The 21,127-nt window shown below is 42.1% G+C and overlaps 1 protein-coding gene across 6 annotated transcripts in view; it reads left to right on the plus strand.

Annotated features, from left to right (window-relative positions):
* Nucleotides 1-695: 695 nt before the first annotated feature.
* EYA4 (EYA transcriptional coactivator and phosphatase 4) overlaps nucleotides 696-21,127 on the plus strand; it is a 161,187-nt gene continuing 140,755 nt past the window's right edge. For 5 of the 6 annotated variants that reach the window (XM_075498771.1, XM_075498768.1, XM_075498772.1 and 2 more), the window contains exons 1-2: nucleotides 696-927; nucleotides 19,541-19,642. In XM_075498771.1, coding sequence (XP_075354886.1) covers nucleotides 19,610-19,642 — 33 coding nt within the window. In that variant the 5' untranslated portion in view covers nucleotides 696-927; nucleotides 19,541-19,609. Of the gene's footprint in view, nucleotides 928-2,707; nucleotides 2,902-19,540; nucleotides 19,643-21,127 lie in introns of those variants that run through there. The other variant, XM_075498770.1, reaches the window with a different exon arrangement.

Raw genomic sequence — 21,127 nt, forward strand, 5'->3', positions numbered from 1 at the left:
GTTTCCACGTACTCCCAGCCTTCCCAGAAAGTCAGGACTGCTTTACAGTGTTGGTTTATTGTAGAAGAAACAAAAGAAAAAAGCGAAGCCCCGACTCTGCTTCCTACACTCCAGTGGGTTAGCCTTAGTCAGCTGCAGGCTGACTTGCGACCCATGCCCTTCAGGGCCCTCTCCTTCTTCGCTCCCATCACTACTGCAGCTGCCAGGGAGCGGTGAAGGGTCCAGGCCTCGGGCTGCGAGGCCGGGGACGGCGGGACGGGCGGCCGGCGGGCAGGGATACTTTGGAGGTGCGTGACGGCCGGGCCAGCCCGGGGGCCGCCGGCAAGGCCGCGGGCCGTGCCCGCCGCCGTGTGCCGGGGGCCGGCGCGGCGGCAGCGCAGGCGTGCTGAGCGGGGCGGCCCGGGGAGGCGGCGGGCGGGCAGCGGGGGCAGCCCGGCTCCCGCGGCGAGCAGGGGCCGGCACAGGGCGCGGCCCCGGCGGCACCTCCCGGCACAAGTGCAGCGCGGCGGCCCGGGGCTGCGCCGGCTCCTGCGCTCCTGGCCCCTTACCTGCCCGCTGCCGGGACGGCCTTTTTGGGCGGGAGGGGGTTACCTTTTCTTGGCAGAGTCCCGTCCCTTGCCAGGGAAACTTTCTACGTGCCTGTGCGTGAGAGGCAACCAGTTGCGCTCGTGAAGTGCGAGGAGCGTCAGGCTTCTCCCGTACCAGCCTCCTCCTCCATCTGCCCCCCCGCCCCAAGTCTCCCCTCCCGTTTTGCTCCGCGTTGCGCTTTATTTGTGTGTGGAGAAGGGGGGGACTTGTAGAGGGGATGTCCTGTTTTTGCCAGAGGAACAGTGCAAACGGGGAACCTCGGCTCGGAGAAGGGACGAGAATAAATAAATAAGGAGCAGCCCTAAAATAAAGGTAGCGGCATACCCCGGCAGCGAGAAGGTGAGTGTCTCCGACTTCCCCGTCCCCGAGTCTCCCTCCCACCCCTGCTGCTCAGAGGTGGAGGAAACCGGTTCCCTGCCGCATGTGCATGTGTCCGTGGAGGTGGGTGTGTGCGTGTGCTTGAGTTTAGCGTTTATTTAGCATTGTTTTCGTGCTGGTCCGATGACAAAAAAAAAAAGTTGTCGTAAAACAAACGTGATGGCAAGGAGCAGCGGAGCCGTCCACCGCGGGGCAGAGACGGGCTTTCGCCCCCGGCCCCACGCGAGTTTAGCCGCCACAAAACTGGTCTCCGGTGCGGACGGGGCGACTTTTCGCCCGTCCAGCCGGACTTTCTGCCTCTCTCCAGGTGACAGTTCCTGCTGTTCTGCCCTCGCCCCTGGCTGTTACCGTGGCTGCTGGGGTAAGCCCCGAGACCCGCGCAAGCCGTGCCGGCTGCCCTCGCATTGTTCCCCGCCTGCGCCTCCCGCCCACCCCCGTAGCGGCGGAAATGGGGGCCCGGGCTGCGCCCCGCCAGCGGACGGGGGGATGCCGGCCCGCCTGGGCGAGGCGGGAGGCAGGCCGGCCGGGAGGGCTCAGCCGGCCGCCGGGTCGCCCTGCCGCCCGACCGCGCCTGGGAGTGCCGGGGCCGGAGCCGGGGCCGGAGCCGGGGCCGGCGGCGGCTCGACCGGAGGCTGCGAGAAAACCAGTTTTCTGGCGGCGGGGAGCCCCTCCGGCCAGAGCGGCATAAAACCACGCAGGAATGGTAGCGAGCCCTTTCCCGAAACACCCGTTTCTGCCAGCGAGGCTCGGGCTTGGGCAGCGCGGGGGGTGAGGCAGCTCGGCCGGGACCCGCAGGCACAGGCGGCGGCGGCAGCGGCAGAGGAGGTCGGTTCCTCCGCCCGCCCCCGGGCCCCGCTCTGCCCCAGCTGCCGGTAGCGCTTGGGGGTCTCCCCTGCCGTCCCTTCTCAGGGCGGAGCGCGGCGGGCGTGCAGCGTTCGGGGTGCCGGCGGACGGGGCAGGCTGCTCCCCGGCCGGCAGCCGCCGCGGGGGCTTCTGCAGCCGCTTTTCCCGGTGTCCGAGGGAGTGGGGACAGAGCTGCCCGTTGTTTTTGTTCCTCGCCGTTTCCTCTCCCTGAGGGATCCCTCCTGCCCTTCCCTTCCCTTCCCTTCCATCTTCTCCCCTCCCCTCCCCCGCCCCGGCTTGTTTTTCTTGCGGTTTAAAGACAAAACGGTGCGTTTTCGGGTTGTCCCACCTCGCCCCCGCCCCCGCCGCGGGTCCCCGCTGCGCCGGGGGACGGAGGCACAGGAAAGCCCCGGCGCGGGCGTCCCGCCGCCCTTTCCGCCGGCGGTGCGGGGTCTTGTGTTTTGGTTTGAAAGCGTTTCCACGTGGGGACGCCTCTGTGTGTGTGTGTGTGTGTGTGTGTGTGTGTGTGTGTGTGTACTTGATCCGTGAGGAGGTAACAGGATTCTCCGTGTTCAAACCCAGTGGGCTGTTGGCCATTAATTTGCCTCTCCGGCTGTCATTACAGACACTTCTAAAATCAGATACCCGCGGAAAACCGCCGGCTGGGTTTCGCACGGCTCCGGCGGCGGTTCTCCCCGAGCCGCGGGGGCTCCGCGCCCCGCCCGGGCGGCGGGGGCTGCCCCGGGGCCGCCGCCGCGCCGCCCGGCACCCACCCGCGGGGGAGCAGCCCCGCGGCGCTTTCCACCGAGAAGCGAGAGCGGCATCCCACGGCAGCGCGGCTGCCAATCGGTAATTGGCAGCTAAAGTTTCATTTACATTTATGAAACTGCCGCTAAGAGCCAAGTAGGTACGGTGCTGCCTTCCCGTTATCCCGCGGGCAGGATTTAAAGCGGAGCACACGGAGGGACGCGTTTATCTCGCGAGTGGCGGTGTGAAATAGCTGGTATTTACAAAAATCCTGGGAGGCACGCTGTACCAGACAAGGGAGCGCCTTGGCCGATTCGAGTTTAAGCATGAAGTCATGCTAGAACAGTAAGGAACCAGTATTTTCAGTTTTCTGAGTTTTGTTTTGCGCGTTTCACTTGCTGAGGCGAGAAAGTGTATCTAAGATAAACTAGTCAACGGCTCAGATTTAGAGCGAAGTATACAAAGCAAGCACCTCTTCTGTCTGGTGAATATTTTTTTGGTCTGACCTCAGTGTTTATTTGTTATTTAAAGAGTGTACTTTGCCTTAAAGCTCATTCTTTCATTTCCTTAAAAGAGAAGTTTCGTAAAATTACTGTGGGTTTGACTTTTTCTCCTAGCATTTCTGGAAATGCTGCCGAATAACAAATGTTTGCATACCTACAATATGTATCATACTGTGAGTAAAGTGGAAATACAGATTGACATTTGTGTCCCTTCCCCGTGATTCTTCCTGTACGTTTGACATCTAACATTAGCTGGGCTACATCCGAAACAGCTCTTCTTGCTTTCTTTTGAAAATTCTGATATTTATGTTACCAAATGTTCTTCAATCATTTTTTATTAAACCATTTCTTAAATTTAACAAAAATGAAAGAGGAGGATGTTGACTAATCTTTTGTGTACCTTTGTTCAGATAATTCATATGCAGTTACAAATTGTTATGTGTGTATGGTTGTACTGCTAATAAATTTAGTTGAAGATTACTCTTGCTGGATTTGTATTTATTAATTGCTTCGCAACACTTTGCAACAGAAATTTATTCTGCTGTATGGCTAACGCCAATGGGATAGATGAATTCTAAACAAGGAATTTAATGAGTGGAAAACTGGTGGGTTCCCAGTTAATTGCAGTTCCCAGTTAAAATGTTTCAAACAAAGCAACTAGAAATACAGCTATAGATAGTATCCTGTTGCATATTTTTAGCCTCTGATGCAAGCTTTGAGAGCTACTCTTTAAACTTCATGCAACTTTTACCTTTCAGTCCTAGAATTAATCAGTGTTAAACCCTGGCATTTGGTATGGGAAAGGTACCTGTCCGTTTCCTTGATAACCTGGTGCACAGTGTTCAATGCAAACTTCCAGTGTTAGAATTTAAACTGCTTTTTTCTCTATTAAATATGAAAGTTAAGTCAGAAAGAAGAAAGAAATTCCTGGAATTTCTGGCAAACGCTCTAGGACGCAACTACTAATTTTTTCTGTGTTATCTTTTTCTTTCTTGAAAGTAGGGATTTTATGAACTCAGGGTAAAACAGGTCTCCCTTTTTATAAGGAGAGTTTATTCAGCATACTTCTATATTGCAGCTGCTGATCATATTTCATAGAGCTGTTAAAGCACTTAAAACCTAAAATTAGGTACTGTCTGGTAGTAAATATTTCAAATCACTCCTTGAAGAAATAAATAGAGAAGTAGGCTTTTAAAAAAAAGGCATTTGAAATAACAAAAGTAATCTTGCTTTGCTTTTACTCAAAATAATGCAATTACAATCTAAATCACTGATTTCAACACAGTGTGCTTTTTCCTTAGGTTTTCTTAATCTCCTGCACTTTTATTGTGATTTTATACTGACTTTATTTGATATCATAACCTGGTACTTTGTTCAAGCTCTGTTTACTGCGGCAACACTTGTATTAACAGGTATCGAATTAACTTCTAACATACCTGTACTTCCAGTGAGTATTCTTCCGATACTAAGAACTGAAATGTAAGTTCCCTTGCTTCCTGGTGTGCATGTTTCTGTATGGCTTTTCATTGCAGAAGGTGTACACTTGCTTTTTTCCCAGATTTAAAAGGAGTTAATTTACAAATTAGTATTTTTAATTTGTGGGTTTTTTTGTCGTATGGTAGTTTTCTATTTGTGTTTTAGTTGAACATGGGAGTAGGTTTATTTGCTCATTATCATTAATTTTTAGTATGGCCAGGGTTTGCAAGAAGAATGCAAACACAGGGGCATCAGACTAACAGACATGTGTCAAGTTGATCAAGTATTTTTAAAGCTTTTTCAAAGTTCAGCACTAAACCAAGTCTGGTAGCAGAAACACTCAGATGTCTTTGGGTTTTACTTTGTACTTGAGAAGCCAATGTTATTTCTGCTATCTAATGTATCTATAATCTTCTTGCCATTTTGCGTTAGAAAAGCAGTATTTATGTTGTGCAAGTGGGAGAAGAGTTTTGATATTTGGTCATCGATCGAGAGGTTTATAAGTAAACTTTGAATATGTGGTATTAACTCAATATGTGCTATTTTTCTTTTTGGGATTTAAATATCGTGTAAATATGTGTCCAACTTAACCTTTTCTGTCATTGAAAAGCGCTAATTGATCTTGCTGGCCCTGACATAATAGTATAGTTTGATATTTGAAACCTTTCAGCTTTGGCATGGCCCTTTAATCACCCCTGAGATTTCAGGGCATGGTTCTACTGAAGGCATAAACTACTACTCTTTTTAAAATTAAATAAAAATGGTTATTAAAAATAAATTATCTTTATGATCTTTTAAAGTCAGTAGATGTGTTACGTATTGAAGCCCCAGGCTTTACAATATGGATTAAAAACTTACTGCTTTACTTGTATGTATAAGGTGACATTTTAGATGTTGCTGTACAGAAATCAGATTTTTATGAAATAATTTTTTTGGCCAAGTCCACACTTCTGTGTTGCAATGTTATTAAATCTGTCATTAAATCAGAAGTGCTTAAAGGAACTTGGATGCACTTTGCAGCGTGAAAGCTCAGATACGAGGAGTGCTTATCTGTCAAGTAAAGAATAAAATTTATTTGAAAAGGCAATAAAACTTACATTTTTAGTCCACATTGTAGGTTGTAATGCTGCCAGAAGGATTCCTTTTGGGATGCCTGTAATACAGGACCTTGGTGAAAACTGTTTTAACGCAGTTTCTTCTTTTTGTTTCTAAGCCTGAGAAATGTGTCAAATAGCTGGCCCGCCTTTTGCTTTAATGTTAAACAGTAAAATTACTTTGATGATTGATTGTCCTATATCAAAATGCATCACTGGGCAGTCTCACTCACAGGATTGTATATAGGCTAGTTGTCAGACTTTTGAGCAAAATGGCAAATGCTAATGGCTGTCTGAGGAATACTAAAGTTTAAGCGTTTTATTTTCAATTTGTTTAAAACGTCTTCATGATAAGGGAAGATTATACTGAGGAGTGATTATGTTCAGGACTTTCAGAGGTCCATATACCAGTGAGACTAGTATATATTTGGTCTTGAGGTATTAGGCTAAGGTACCAGACACTGAACTTTGATTTAGACTGCAATTACTATGTATTTGAAAAGAAGGATTTTGGATATTTTCTGTGCGTAAATTCCTTTGGACGTCTGTGTCCTTTTCCTAGAATAAAAAAAATAAACAAAATATGGTGATTTTTCATTAAGCAGCTGTCCATCGAAGTACAGTGTAGCATGTTGCAGAACTGTGTAGGGCTGTTTAATTGGATGTAATTTAAGTGCTGTCTCTGAAGAACTCTTGTCTGGGCTGACTGAATACTGTGTCTTTACACCAGGGTTGCCTCCTATTGTGGCTGGACTATACAATTTGACTAATTTGGAGCAGCAAATTGCAAAAAGATGTCCCAAGGCAACCTGCAAAATATTCACAGACAGAAGACTAATTTTCATATAGGTGATAACTTTTTACTTCTGTATTCAAGTTAATATGCACTAGATTTTTTTGCAACATTAAAATTCATTACCATTGTGACATGACCCAGTATAAGTTGACATTGTCAGCAGTGTAAAGAATTACTGCTGCCTTTTTTTTTAATTGGGTAGACGCAGCAAGTAACTATTCTGCTCTTGACACATATATAATTAAACCACAAAAACCTACATTAAAATACCATGAAGGGTCTGATTTAGACCACAAAAGTAAAAGAAATACAGAGCTGAGTTTGCAACTTTTCAAATAATTCTCCTCTATGACTATGTGTATATAACTATTGAAATGAATGCTGGTGCATGAGGTAATTGGAAACTTAACTTGATGTTTTGTGCCAGATCCTTAGCTGTTGCAAATTGGAGTAGGAATGTTGAAATTACTGGAGTGGTCTCACATTATGCCAGATGAGTATCTAGTCCTCTATACTTAGTGCAGTCTGTTTTTTGGGGGGGTGTTGCAGTATACTTTACATGTGTGAGATCACATGCACAGAGGAGTGATCCTGCAATACTTAGAAAAAACAAAGGACGGTTCAGTATAAATGTGCAAATCATATATTCATTTTTTCTTCCATTTTAAGACATTTTCGTACTCCTATGTTAGAATATATCTTTTGATTTTTTACAGCATTTTATAAATGGCCACAGACATGCCTTTTATAGTAATTGTATTCCTGAAAATGATGCAGTTAGAAATATTGTTAATTTATGGTATTCTTTTAATTCCTTTCAGGCAACTTTGTTGCTCATAGAAGTGAATAGTCAGGTTGCGTTTACTCAGGGACATTTTGTGAATGCCAAGCCTATTCAGTGCAAGGTGTGAAGTCCATTTACCATGTTAAATCCCGCCTGGATGTTCCTTTTTATTTACTGTAGTATATTCCCAGAGAATCACAGAAAATGAAGTTCACCTTACTCTCAAGTGAGAGCCGCTAAACCAGTCTCTGTACACTCTGGTTTATGCATCCTGACATCACGCTATATGTGAGGTCTTTCTTCCAGCTCTCCTGGGTGTCCCAGCGTAGACATGGTTTCACAAAACCAGGCACAGCTCAGGCAGATTATGCACATTTCCTCTGCCAAGTTCTAGCAGTGCAACTCAGACTCAACCTAATGTTCCTGTTCTGGTCTTAATGCAGAGACCTAGGGAGCTGGAAACTAATAGGGCCGAATGGTATAGAGGTTTTACAAACAGAATAATTATATTCTGGGAAAGGGTCTCCAAAATAAAATTTCCAGGTTACCCCAAGGCAAGATTTGGAACTATGGTACGTTTTCCAAGTGGAAAGATTAAAGTACTTTTCCACTCAGCCACCTATTTTTATGTTTATTCTAATCTGGTGTGATAGAAAGAGCTGGTGTAATGTTCATAGTAATTTGGTTCAGTTGGTTGCCCCTTCAGAGAAGCAATTTTTGTGTTCAAAGCACCATCCGCGTGCTGGCCTCCCTGTGCAGCAGTATGGCTGGGCGTCACCTGCAACAGGAGGTCTTTCAGCTAAAATGGCCCGCTGATGTGTTTCCTGGTCATTTCTGGTAGGTAGTTAGCTCTGATTCAGCTTGTTTTCCAATTTTCTGATTAAGCGATAGTCTAATTTCTCCAAGGGCTAGCTGAGTAGTCAGATTTTTGGCTTAAGACAAATGAAACGGAAGGAGCTCCTCCTTGATAGTTGTGAAACTACCCGTCTTTTTGGGGTCTTGCTTAGATCAGCATTGAAGGAAGTCCAGGATTGGAACTGCAGCTCAAGAGATGCTGTCAGATCAGGACGAAGCCTGCAGCACTTTGATTGTAAGGTCTGCAGGAAGAGGTCCATCATTTTGCTCTGTTTTTACATCGTTTGCTAGGGGTATTGGTCCATATAAGCAGTAATAGCAGTAATCTGCCTGTGACGGGTTGCTCTGTGTGACCAACCGTATCTGAAGTTCCTATGTCCATCCGTTTTCTGCAGCAGAGGACAGAAGAACGCGAAGCTACGGTTTCACGTTTGGTGGCAGTGCTTCTTAAGCAGCCCTTTACCCCTCCTCAGCCAGGCGCTCGTTTAAGCTGGATCTGTTCCTTGCTGTGGTTCACAAACAGCTGTGCTGGCAACGAGGCAAAGGTCGGAATGAGTGGCAGCACCCGCGCTGCTGAGCCTGGCACCGGCGCTGCAGAAATAGCTGCGGAACCACAGTCTCCGTTACCTAATCTGCCACCTCTATTAACTGAAGTGCAGGGTCAAGTCTGCGGGATAGGTGGAATTTTTCAGAACGAAAACATTGTCTACAAAAATGATCCCTTGATATTTAACCGAAACGTTTTGTTGATGTAGGTTTTTTTAACTAAAACTAAAGTTGCTGCAAATCATTTGCAGATACACGTGCAGGTTAAAACAATAGGGAAAGTTTTGGTACCTTTGGAGGGGACAGCTATGGTGTTCTCAAAGGAAGGCAGGAGTTCTGATGTGATACCAGGCGACAGAACTTTTCCAGGTCTGTGCATTGCTGTCCCAAAGCTGGGCTCACAGGGGACAGGCAGAGCGTGACCGCACTAGAAGGAGAACATCGTCACCAAGGGCTGCAGCGCTCATGACGGGCTGTGTTCTTTTACCACCATTCCTGGGGAAAGAAGTGGAATAATTTCTCAAAAGTGACCATTACTTAGCTGTCACTGTAGACAAGTGCTTAATTTATGGCAACTATTTTTTATTAGTCTCCACTGTCACAAAGTATTACCTTACATGCTATCACGTTCCAAATGCTTTTTGTATGTCGTTCCCATATAACACTGAAATATGCATGCTATACCACATCACGGCTTTATGAACACTCGAGCATGCCAAACTAGCGATATTACTTTTGATGTGAGTACAAGTTTGATTTCTAGAGATAAGAGTGGTGATATAATAAAGTTCTGTAAAGGGCTTGGGTTGACATAATGTTTTGATTAATAAAGTTGAAGGACACAAAATCAACTTGGCACAAATGAAATGGATTAAACAGCAAACTAAAACATAGATTTCAAAAATGCTTGCTAAAGAGGACACTATTACACGGAGTCTTTCAGGGGTTAGTCATCAAATCAACAGCTATTTATTATTTTACCTGTGACACAAAGATTAGTAAGTTCTGCAAGAAGTAATACGTTTGATTAGATCAATTGCTGACTTAATAAAAGAGATCTTTCTGCTTACAAACTTTCTTGTACTGCTGTCGTTAGACTGTAGTGCCTACAGTACTGCTACTACAAAGACTGAAGGGAGAGTAGACAACGAAGAGAGCAGATTGCTAAGAGTGGTCTGGCTCGTTCAATCAACTGAGAGCAAGCAAACAATATGTGCTTCAGTACATGCCCATGGTTTATTTAAAAAAACAACTGGAGGCCATAGCAAATGATCAGAATGGTATCATAGCCAAAAAAGGAGCGGTAGTTATTTAAACAAAGTACTAGGCAGAGTAAGAGAGGTTACGTTACCTGTGTAGATGGTATGGGTGCAGCTACTACTAGAAAGCGGTGCCCTCTTTTAGTTTTAGAAAGGAAGATGGATAAATAGAAGTTTCAGATGTAAGACCAGAGGAGTAATTAAACAATTGGAAGACATGTCTTCCAGGGAATGAGCAGTTTTTAGTTTACCAAAGGAGAATGTAGCATAGTTTGATCACAGCTAATAAATATCTAAGTGGGGGAAAGGATATCTGGTAAAGGATCCATTGTCAAAACAGTTGTCTAATTAAAATCTGAGAATACCTGTTTTTCACAGTTACTTTCTGTTGGACACTTAGCGCTGGCTCTTAGTAAAAGAGACTGGCGTTGTGGGATGGCAAGCTGTTCCATGGACTTCACGGCATTTCGGTTGCGTATGGGGAGTGCTGATGGGCCCGGAACCGAAATGAGTGCCGACAGCCTTGTGAGGATCAGCAGCATAAAAAACGTAGGCTACACAGCACTTCCAGTACTGGGTTTAGCATTTTCTTTGTGCTGGACAAAGGTGGTATATAGGAGTTTTGCTACTTTTCATTCATTGTGTTCTGATGGTTTTGGTTGAGCTTGGTGGCCACGGTGCAGCAGTGTTAGGTTTGATGAGTAATAATTGTCCTTATATTCTGTCAGAAACCACCTGAGCTGTGTGCTGGCACCAGCAGGAGTTCCTTATTCTGGGACAGTTTTGTATTCACATTTTTTGTTTCCCGTTGTTCAGTAATTCCTTGAGAATGGAACACTTTCCCAAATGCAATGTTTAGGGGTTACTGTCAAGTTTAATTAAGAAAAAGGTTGCATTTCTCCTACCAAACCAGAACCAAAGTACCTAGGTTTATTTTCAGTGGCTTTACTTTATATTTCTTTCTGGCATTTCAAAATGGTCCATTCGAGAACTGTATGTGAAACACTTGCGGTAACAGGAATGGCAGCTGCTGGCCAGGGGTGGGCAATGAAGGTGACAGCTGAAAAGGAAGGGCAAGCTGTGAGCTTCCTCCTTCATCAGGATGTTTCTAGGAATCTTAGTGAGTATTTGAACTTCTTCAGCAATTATCATTGCATACTTACACTGCTGAATACACCCTTGAAACTGTGGCATTACTTTTTAAAACAAATAAGATACTATGCTGTCACGGCTTTCATTCTAATATGTGATTGGATTCTTTGGGTAAATTTATCCAGCCTTATAAAACTGCTGTTTGCTTTCACCTGGAGGATGTGCTCATTTTTAGGTTCTCCTAAATTCTAAAATAAGTAGGGTTTCTGTTTTAGAAATAACCTTTATTGTTACCTTATGCTATTTTTGTGTCACAAGGTGAATTTTTTTTAATGTGTGAAAGGTAAATTTGACATGTTTTTGGGGGAGAGGAAATAATAAATAATTAATATTTTCAAATTGACAGTGTCACTTTAAATATTCTGGCTAACCAAGCATAGCCTTTTTCTTTCTGTTTTCAGTGGCTTGTTTATAAAGAAACGAAATGTTTTATTTGGTTGGTTTTCAGCTATTTTCTACAAAAAAGAGAGGGAAAATGTCTCAGAAATTAACCAAAATATGCTGTGTAATAAAAAACAAAATCCTTCCCCCATAAAAAAACCCTAGTTGTTTAAAACATTGAAATGGCCAGCTAGTAGGAAAATAAAACTAAAATTTTTATTAAAATTATAAAAGAGTATGCTTCTATCTGTGGCATCTTTGCATTACTTTTTTTCCCCCCTGGGAACCATCTTTCTTCTTGTAAGGATTGTGTGGATTTGATCAACCATGAGTTCAAAACCACTACGTTTAATTTTTTTGCTAATCAATTCCCCTGAATTTTTAGGGGAACACAGTGGGATTCTAGATTAGATTTGTTTACAAAACCAGGCCAGAAACAGTCTCAGCATTTGTTTTATTTATTTCTGTCTGGAATGATCTGTAATTGATTAATCTGGAATGAGTCAGAAGAGGTCTGTGTAGCTGCATGCCTTATCTAAGTGTGAGTGAAGAGGTCTCTCGCAGTTAGGAAGCCCCCAAGCATCAGTGAATTCGCAGCTCTGGTTTCAATCTCGGCAATTTCACGGCATATTGTGCAATGTTAGGATAAGGGAGGAATTGCTGAGTTTATCATTCTGTAGTCTGAAATTCTTAAAGCTAATCCTTCTTCTTTGTTGCACAGGTATGGGATGGGAGTGGCAGAAAGAGTAGGGGAGTCAGTTTTAGCCATATTTGGGTACCTGTAAAATTGGTACCCAGTTTTGCAAGAGAGATAAATGCTGCACTGAAGTATTATTTTACCTAAAGTGAATGAGATACAGTGCTTGCAGTTTTTTACCATTTGCCAAGAAGTCTTTCTGTTTTCCTGTTTTCCCACTTGTTTTGTTGTATGATGATAATGGGACAGCAGGCAGATCTCTTGTCACAGACCCTTTCCGTTTCTTACCTGTTTTACATACGTAACTGATGCAGAGACCTCATGGTATGTATTGCTCTGCTTTTGTGTCTTGATGCCTGCTTTTGACTGGTATCAAATGGTTTTGTGGTGGTATGACTTGTTTCTAAGTTAGAAGTACCTGATGCAGAGTGGGCATATCATCTTAATTTTTTTTTAATAAAATGTCCACAAATACCACACAAGCAATGCCATCCTTCAGGAAACTCGGTTCAGGGAAGCAAACTGCACTAAAGTGACAATTACACAAGTGTTCACCAAAGGGCACGCAGAATTTGCAAGACCGTGTGTAACAAATACATAGTGACTGGCATGAAAGCCAATTATTTGACTTGAATTTTGAGAGGTTTTCAGTGTATTACAGTTCGGTTGCATGAATCGTCTCTGTTTTGATTGCTCTATTTAATGTCTGGCATGAATTCACATGCTCAGAAAGGAAGATGGAAATAACAAATTATGTCCCAGTCATAGATGTGCAATTTTTAAGGAGAGGGAGAAGGTAAAAGGAAACCAGATGAGCACAGAGCTATGAACACCTGATGGCTGTTAAAGACCCCTTCCCTGTTCTTAACGTACATGATAACCCAGTATGGATAATTCTGTTGTCTCAAGATGTGGAAATGGCTGAGTTGTGTTACCAGGAACAAACACTCTTTCATCTCCAGCAGGAATAACAGGCAGACCCTGAATCTTCTGTGAATCTGAGCTTTGGGGTTACCGGTGTCCTGATGGTGGAATACCAGGATTTTATTTTTAATTCCTAGTTTGGTTTTTTTGTGCTAATAATGCCTGGCATTGCACCTTGAAACGTATTCATTTCAGAAGCATGGTCTCTATATACATTAGAATATATACTGTGTAGCCAGTATATATATTAGAGTATGTACTGTATACCCAGTTTAGAGATCCGTGTGTTCTTAGGCACGTCCATGCCGGATCCTGTGCCGGCATGAGAGTGCTGACCAGGTGTTGAAGGGTGCCCTGCGCAGCCCCCTCCATCTAGCTGGCACGCTGTCACCCAGGTATTTTGCTGTGAGGGCGAGGGCTCTTGTTTTCAGAGGACGCGGCTGGGTGCGTTTGCTTTGCAGCACATCCTGGAAATTCCTCCTGTGTTCCTTCCCTGCAAACGAGCAGCAGGACAGTGTGCGTGGCTGTAGTCGGCAGGACATTCGTCTGTGCTCAGAAGCCTACGGAAGTTGCGTGAGTTGTTGTATGAACTCCTAGAGTAATTCTGATAATTCAAAATAAGGCATAATGCGTCTTCTCTATTTAAGCCATCCATCTGGCAATGCAAACCGACGTGGGCAGATGCTCAGCAGAACGTAAAGCCCAGCGAAGCTGTTTTCCCTCCACCAGAGGCCGCTGGACGTGCTCGGAGCTAAAATAAGCTGCCCGCTGCGGATGGCATGGCATGGCATGCTGTCCTCTCAGCTGCAGACCCAGGGCTCTGGGTAAGGAAGGAGCTCAGCGTTTTGGAGGTCACGAACAGATGGAGATGTGGGTCCCGGGTGTGCTACAAAGGGTTCCAGAAAGCTCTAAAACTTCTCTAAGGGTAAAATTCGCATCCTCGACAAGCTAAAAGTGGGCTGAAACCGAACTGATCCGAAGAGAGCCGTATCTAACCCGCTAGAGATGAGGGCCTGAGGAAAAAAAAAGTATTAGAAGAGGAGGAAGGGAAAGACGGACATTCCGTATTTCCCTTAATTCTCTAGACTGTGGAGCAAGATTTGTTTCTACAATGCAATTACGAGTTTTTCAGGAGGCTCATTTCACTCGCCTTGATATCAGGAGGTGGAGAGCAGTTACCTCAGCTAGGCCTAGATATGCATGCAACATTCCCAAGCCACTTCTACTGCCTGCAAGAATCCTTCTGATTAAAAGGAATGCAAAAAGAAAAATTTGAGAGCTAAAACAAACAAACAAACAAACTATTCTGCATGCTTTCTCTCCACCTGCCAGTTTTCCTCAGGAAAGCAGTACATGTCCCTGACCACATCATACTGTCAGGATGGCTTTGCTCGCCTTTTTAACTGTTTATTAGGTTTATGGTATTTAAAATTTGTTAGTCATTTGCTCTCCCTTGAAGTTAGATATAGATGATAATGTTTCCTACTGTTTTTTTCCACTGAAGAAGGATTGTTTTTATTAGGGTTGACACTCCTTTCAAGAAAACACAGCACTTGTAGAAGAGAAGACACAAAAGCCTATGAAGCTTAATTAACCATGAGAAATACAGCAAACAATAGCTTTTCCGAGATTATGTTAAGAGCTGAATGTTCATTTTGCCTTACAACATAAGAAAGCTGACATTTCTTTCTCTACCAAAACAAGGACAGACAGTGATGTCCAGTTTCTAGAAAGCCCTACAGTTATAATTTTGTTTATTTTAAAAGTGTTAAGTTCATATGTTTTTTCTTATTGACTTGTCTGCTAATAGTTTCACTTGAGTTTTGAAGAAAGCTAGGTTATAAAGCACATCAGTCTCATTCCTCATCTGGGGCATGGATCTTTCTTCTTTACTAGTAGGGACTGAGAAAGCAGTATGTTTTTACTGTCCGAAATAGAGTTTTTGATTGTAGATATAGGCTAAGTTGAAATTCTGATAAATCAGCGTTTGGTTTCCTTTTCTTTTAATTTAGGTTACATCTTTTTCACATGAGACTACAGGTGATATGCATGCAGAGAACTAGAAGAATGTTTTCCTAAGTAAGAAATGATTGTATGTTAGGCGCTGCCTGTTTGTTATTGCCTGTACCCTCCCTCCTGTTACTTCAAATAAATGAGTTTCATGGGAAACAACTAGCATGAAGTCACCTAATTTAGTGAGATTGCCGTGCATATGCACTAGTTCCTTGCACGGATTCTCGTTATCTGCCTTGCGTAACCTTTCATGCCTCAGATGTGCTTCGCTCTCCTCAGATGGTCTGTAGGGATGGTGAAAACCCAGCCAGAGGCTTGCCTGAGGCCGGGGGAGTTCAGAGCCTGGAGGCTGTGCTCATTTGTTGGCACCTTACTGCCGCACATCCTGCATACATTCAGTTGCAGTTATAAGCACAAAGTACTTCTACTGCCACAGGTTTCTGAAGTAGAGCACTAGAAAATGAGAAATTGTTCTATTTGTGACCACTTCTCACTTAACATTTTGACTCTCAGCCTGTGGCTGTGATAGAAATGAGTTCTTCTTTGTGACTATGAGTTAATTGTGTTAACAGCAGCAGCATCCTTTCTGTTTATTCTCTAGGCTTCTTATCAACACATTTCAAAATGTAAAAACAATATAGTAAATTTGACTGGGATCGTGCAGCTCCTGTACTATGCTGCCAGAGCATCATGCCAGAGCATCACTGTGATATATCCTCAATAGAAGTAGGTGTTCTTCAGTTGAAAAAGAATAAAAATAATTATCATGTGAAAAAAAAATGTTGTGGTAGAAAGTGAGAACCACCACCCCCAATAATTTCATTTAAGAGGACCAACTCCTAGTGGACCAAGAGAGGGCTTTCTTCCTAAGTTTTTGGGTTGAAGTGAAAGGGAGGAAAATTTTTGTCTGATGGCCAAACTCCTCTTCCAGATGATGGATTCTTCTTGGAGCTCCATCTCTCCATCTGGTTGACTGGAAGGCCTGAAGCAGTCTCTGAAATACTCTTGGGAAATGTCAAGTGCTTTAAGGCTGTTTTTTACCTGTGGATCCCCAAGCTTCACATTCTGTCTTGAGCTTGTGAAAGTTGCAGCATAGGATCTTATTAGACATCCCATAGAAAATTAAACTGCCTCAGTCAGCTGTTTATTTGTTGCAGTCCTAATTTTCTGAAGAAATCCTTGCGAGGGGAGAGATCACGTCCTTGCTGTCTTACATTTTCAGTCATTTACAAAGCGGTATGCAGCAGATCCTCAAGTAGTTTTTTATTTTTTTTAACTTATGGGTGTATCTCTGGGAGGAAACACATGTTTCTCCTCATGGTCGAGTCCTGGAAGTTGCAGTTTAAATTTGATGAAGTGTTTTATTCCCCCAGATAAAAATAAATAAATAAAAAATTAGATTTAAATGCATTTGTTGATGAGGAAAGTCAGGAATCCTCCTAATTAAGACATTTCTTAGAAAGGTAAAATTTTTATCTGGGAGCATAAAACACTTCATCAGTTTTAAAGCCACATCTGCAAGAACTGGATCAAGAGCAGAAACAGGCATTTTTCTTCATTTGGGCTTGTCTGTGAGTTTAAGACTTTTAACAACAGTTTTAAAAATATTTAAACCCAGTTAGAAACACTTGCAATATAATAGGGATAAGAGTGCCCTCCCTCCCTCTGTTTTTAATCTGGTTCTCCTGATGGGATAAACTACAAGGTTGAATTGGTAACTGGATTATTGCCTCATAAAACAGCACGAGGTTACTATTATCCTTTAATTTTATATCTTTATTAGGGAGTAATGTTGGTCTTATTTAAATCACTGACTTCTCTAATGGTTTTTCTCCTCTTTTACAAATTTATAAAACTAAACCCTAAAGGATTTGGTCTAAGTGCAATTGGCATAACTGCCATTATAAAAATCATTGTGTTAGCAGTTGGTTATAATCAGCCGCTTTAACTGGGCTCAAAATGTAGCAGGATTTAGCTGTTGATAGGTAGAATACCGATAAAATATTAATTCTGAATTTTATTTTAAAAAGCTCCGTTTCCAGTAAGAGTATTCAAATTTTGAGGCCGTGTGAAGATGAACAACAGACCCCTAGAAACTATTATAATATAGCATATAATATAACATGTTCGTGCAAAGGATATATTTAACACATTGTGTATTTCTGCAAGGATTAAACAAGCTTGTCTTTGTCTTGCAATGCAGTAAAGTAAGTTCAAAGATTCATGAAGGTCCGTCTTTTTTAGAAGGTGACTAATACAAGTGGCATATTTAGTGATGCGTTCCAGTGGATACATCCACCTGAATTTTGGGACACAACACATATTGTGGATGAGTCATAGGCAGTTCTTAATAGTAAAACTCCTGTTGGACTTACATGGTCAGGATGTGTTTAAAATATTGATATACTTTATTTTTTAAGGAAAAATGTGACATCCATCTGTTGATTTCAGTGTGCTTTAGTTAAGATCATGGTCAATATGGAAAGAAACATGAATATGGGTCTGTCTGTTATGGTACGGCTCCATAGTTGAGTTGTAGTTGAGTTTCACACAGAAAGTGAGGGATCTGTCACCTTCAGTGACCGACAGACAGAATTGGAGTATTTAATGTGAGGGATCTGTCACCTTCAGTGACCGACAGACAGAATTGGAGTATTTAATGTTTGAATGCAAGCCAGGTACTGACTTTCAGTCAGTAAACTTAGAAACTAGTAAAAAAATTTGTTCTGAATCTTGTATTTTACTACTGAGTGCTCGACTGTTTCTTACCGCAGGCAGTCTTACTAATGCAATAACATGCACATGCTTCAAACTCGTAATGAAATTAAAGCAGATCTTGTGTTTTAAGTTATTCATGGAATATTTTAGGATCAGTTGTGAAAATTCGCCCTTGTGTTTGGAATTGCCTCCTTTGGCAGGGGCTGCCACAGGAAATGCCATGTAGAGCTGCTTTCTCTCAAAATACCCATTGTTCTCGGTAGACTCCTCTCTGAAATGTGCCTGTAGTGGGTGTTTTAAAGAAGTCTTTCTATTCCCCTCTTGACGCCATTGGACAAAGACTGCAGAAGATTTTTACAAACACAAGGATGGGCTCCACATTGACCAGAAAACCATGGGAGGTAGTTACTGTTTTGGTGAAGGCATCACGGGTGAAGAAGTCGATGTCTTGGATCCATCTGAAATCAAGAGGAGACTGAAGCCATTTTGAAAAACAGGAATTATTTTCAGCTTTCTGATAAGGTGAAATACATGCAGGACGATTTGTTTGCAATTGGTCTTTTCCTTATGTAGCATCATGGCAAAAATTAATGAAATGTGAATGAAAATCTTTTGGAAATTTAGAGAAGAGGGAAGGAAAACAGGAGGATGTAATCTGGTAGCAGGAGAAAGAGGAAATAAAGGAGAGACTGGAAAGAAAGTAGACTGGGGCTGTAAACATGCATGTGTGTATGTTCTAGGAAATACCTCATGCAAAACACAAGGAAATTTTGGGAGTTACGTTTGGGGAGTAAACGGAGGTATGGCAAGTAAGTGAATAAGAGAGGAGGTATTCACAGGGCAATGTAAGGCGGTGGATGGTTGATAAACAAATCCAGGTTGTTTGGGTTCCTTAATTTATGTGTTTACTTACTGCTACATATTTTGTTTTCTTTTAAATGTAACACTAGCTTTGATTAATAATATTATGATTATTGCATGTATGAAATATCCCTGGCACTTGTTTTGTTCTCGATTATGCAAATTTGCATAACTCCAAAGTGGATCTTTTCTGAGAATGGAGGTTGAAATATAATTGTGTGGCTTTATAGTTAAGGTTACCGTAATCATTTGTACACAGAACTCTTAGAAAATAGAATTTTTCTGTTGAAGATCTCAATAGCTGATGAGAGTGATTCACCCTATTAGCGAAGGCATAGACATAGCAGATAATTAGGGTAATGACTGTTATTCAGCACTTTGTCGGGAGCTGCTTGTTATAAACCACTTTGTGTATTTTATTTAATCCTAAAGGAATTTAATGGACCTTAGAGAGGGGACTTCATGCTGATAATTGCATAATAACCTTTTTCTGCCAGACACTTAATGACTAAGAGGTTATCATTAAATGTGTATTAAGCAGTTTTGTTCAGTGTTCCATAATTGTCTTTCCAATATGTTCTCCCAAGGGTTATTTTTTGTTGTCTACTTAAACAGCTGCCTGTATTAAATATTTTAGCTTTTTTATTGGTTTGTTTTCATAACTATTTTTTCTTGCAGGAGTTGAAGAATTATTACTTAAGTGTGTTCCTGTTTCTGTTGGTGTATTTTAGATAGCTTCCCAAAATAATACTGGAGGTGTTGAAACATTTTATATGAAATTAGGCTTCGTAGAAGTCAATGGGAACTTTGCTGCAGATTTTAGTGAAACCACAGCCTCAGTTAGGGTGTTTGTTTATTGCAGATTTGCCTGAGAAGTGAGGACCACAGACTAACATGTTAATTTTTTCTCTTCCTTTTAATTTAGACTACTGAGCTGTAAATTGAAGGGAAGATAATTTCTGCTTGTGGGGGAAAAGAAAGGTGAATAACCTCCATGGAAGACTCTCAGGATCTAAGTGAACAGTCAGTAAGTATAAATGTTGCTAAACTAAATTGAATAAATTGAACTCTGTTCAAGTTGTGTTTGAAGAGATTTTACTTCAGATTTGAGAATTATAGTAAGATCTGGGGAAAGGTTCTGAGCTTGTAGATTCAAACCTTGTCTTAGTTCATACATGAAATGAGTGGTTTTAATCTTCTTTTTTACCCGTTGAAGGTAAAAGATCATAGTTATATGGAATTTTGCAGAACTAGAATTGTTGGAGGGCTGATGGATATAATTAAGGTACACTGGAAGAATAAAATGTTAAAAACTTGCACAGTGGTATGCCTTGTTCAAATAATTGTATCAAAACATATATCTGTAGTGGTCTGTCAGTTTTGCCAAAGCAAGAGTTACCAAAAACGCGAACAAGAAATTTCAGATGTCAGACTGTGGCAGATGACGTACATGAATTGTTTCAGGACTCTCCTGGATTTCAAGGGGACTGTAAGAACTGGCAGTATATCTCCCTGTCCTATGTCAGAGGGAGATTCTGCTAGTCATTGATGATGTAGCTTGGAAAAACAGAGTGGACATTTCTTCTCCTTTTTCCTTTCTAATTTTTCCTTTCCTTTAAGGATGTGGTCTCCAGACTTCCTTACCACCAGGCTGCAGTTCTGAGGAGGCAGCATGCTCCGATCAAATTTAAAGTTGGCTGGGCTTGCCATCCAAAGTATTGGCTTTGTTTTTAACATCTTCATTTCTAGTGGTCACAGTAGTGGCAGATTTTGCGAGTACCATGATTCCCACGAGTCTCAGCTTGGGCTCAGTCTACTAAAGATCAATAAAGGGATTTCATATTTCTGTTTCTGACATTCTGAAAGAGGTTATCCATGTAATAAACTAGTTTTAATATCTTTTTTTATAGCAGAGACTTCTATAGGTAACACAATTGCAAGGAACTGAGAAGAGCTGGCATGTATTTTTAAAATGTCAGTAATTTCCTTTAATAAGGAGTACTTTGCTCCTGACTGGATAGCTCCTATCTGAGACTTTATCTCGGACTAGAGTTTTATTGCTGATTTAAAATGGTACAGAACTGGAAAGTCTTAACAGTGTCTTGAGTAACCATGGTGGCACTGCTTGGGACAGCTGCACGTATTTATGTATTTAAACTGTTCCCAACCGAAACTTTAGAGCATGTAAAAGCTTCATGGCTTCATAATTTAATAAAGTTTTATAAAGGTCATAAAAGATTAAGCAGAAGTTCTCTCATAGTCTGTGAAACAATTATTCTGTGCAGTATACATAGTAAGGTTATTAATAGGAAGTAGACGAGCCAGTTTAGCTTAGTGCAAAAATGTGTTTTTGTAGTAGTGAAAATGTTTTTGCACCACTGGATGCCTGATAAATGCATACTTTAGTAGCCATTTTACTACCTTATAGTAGTCTATTTTCTGCAGTATTTTTGATAGTTACTACATAGCTTTATGCTAATATGTGAGAACAGTCTCGCAGATTACAAACTGA

The sequence above is a fragment of the Mycteria americana genome, chromosome 3 (genome assembly GCF_035582795.1).
Source record: "Mycteria americana isolate JAX WOST 10 ecotype Jacksonville Zoo and Gardens chromosome 3, USCA_MyAme_1.0, whole genome shotgun sequence".
Classification (NCBI taxonomy): domain Eukaryota; kingdom Metazoa; phylum Chordata; class Aves; order Ciconiiformes; family Ciconiidae; genus Mycteria; species Mycteria americana.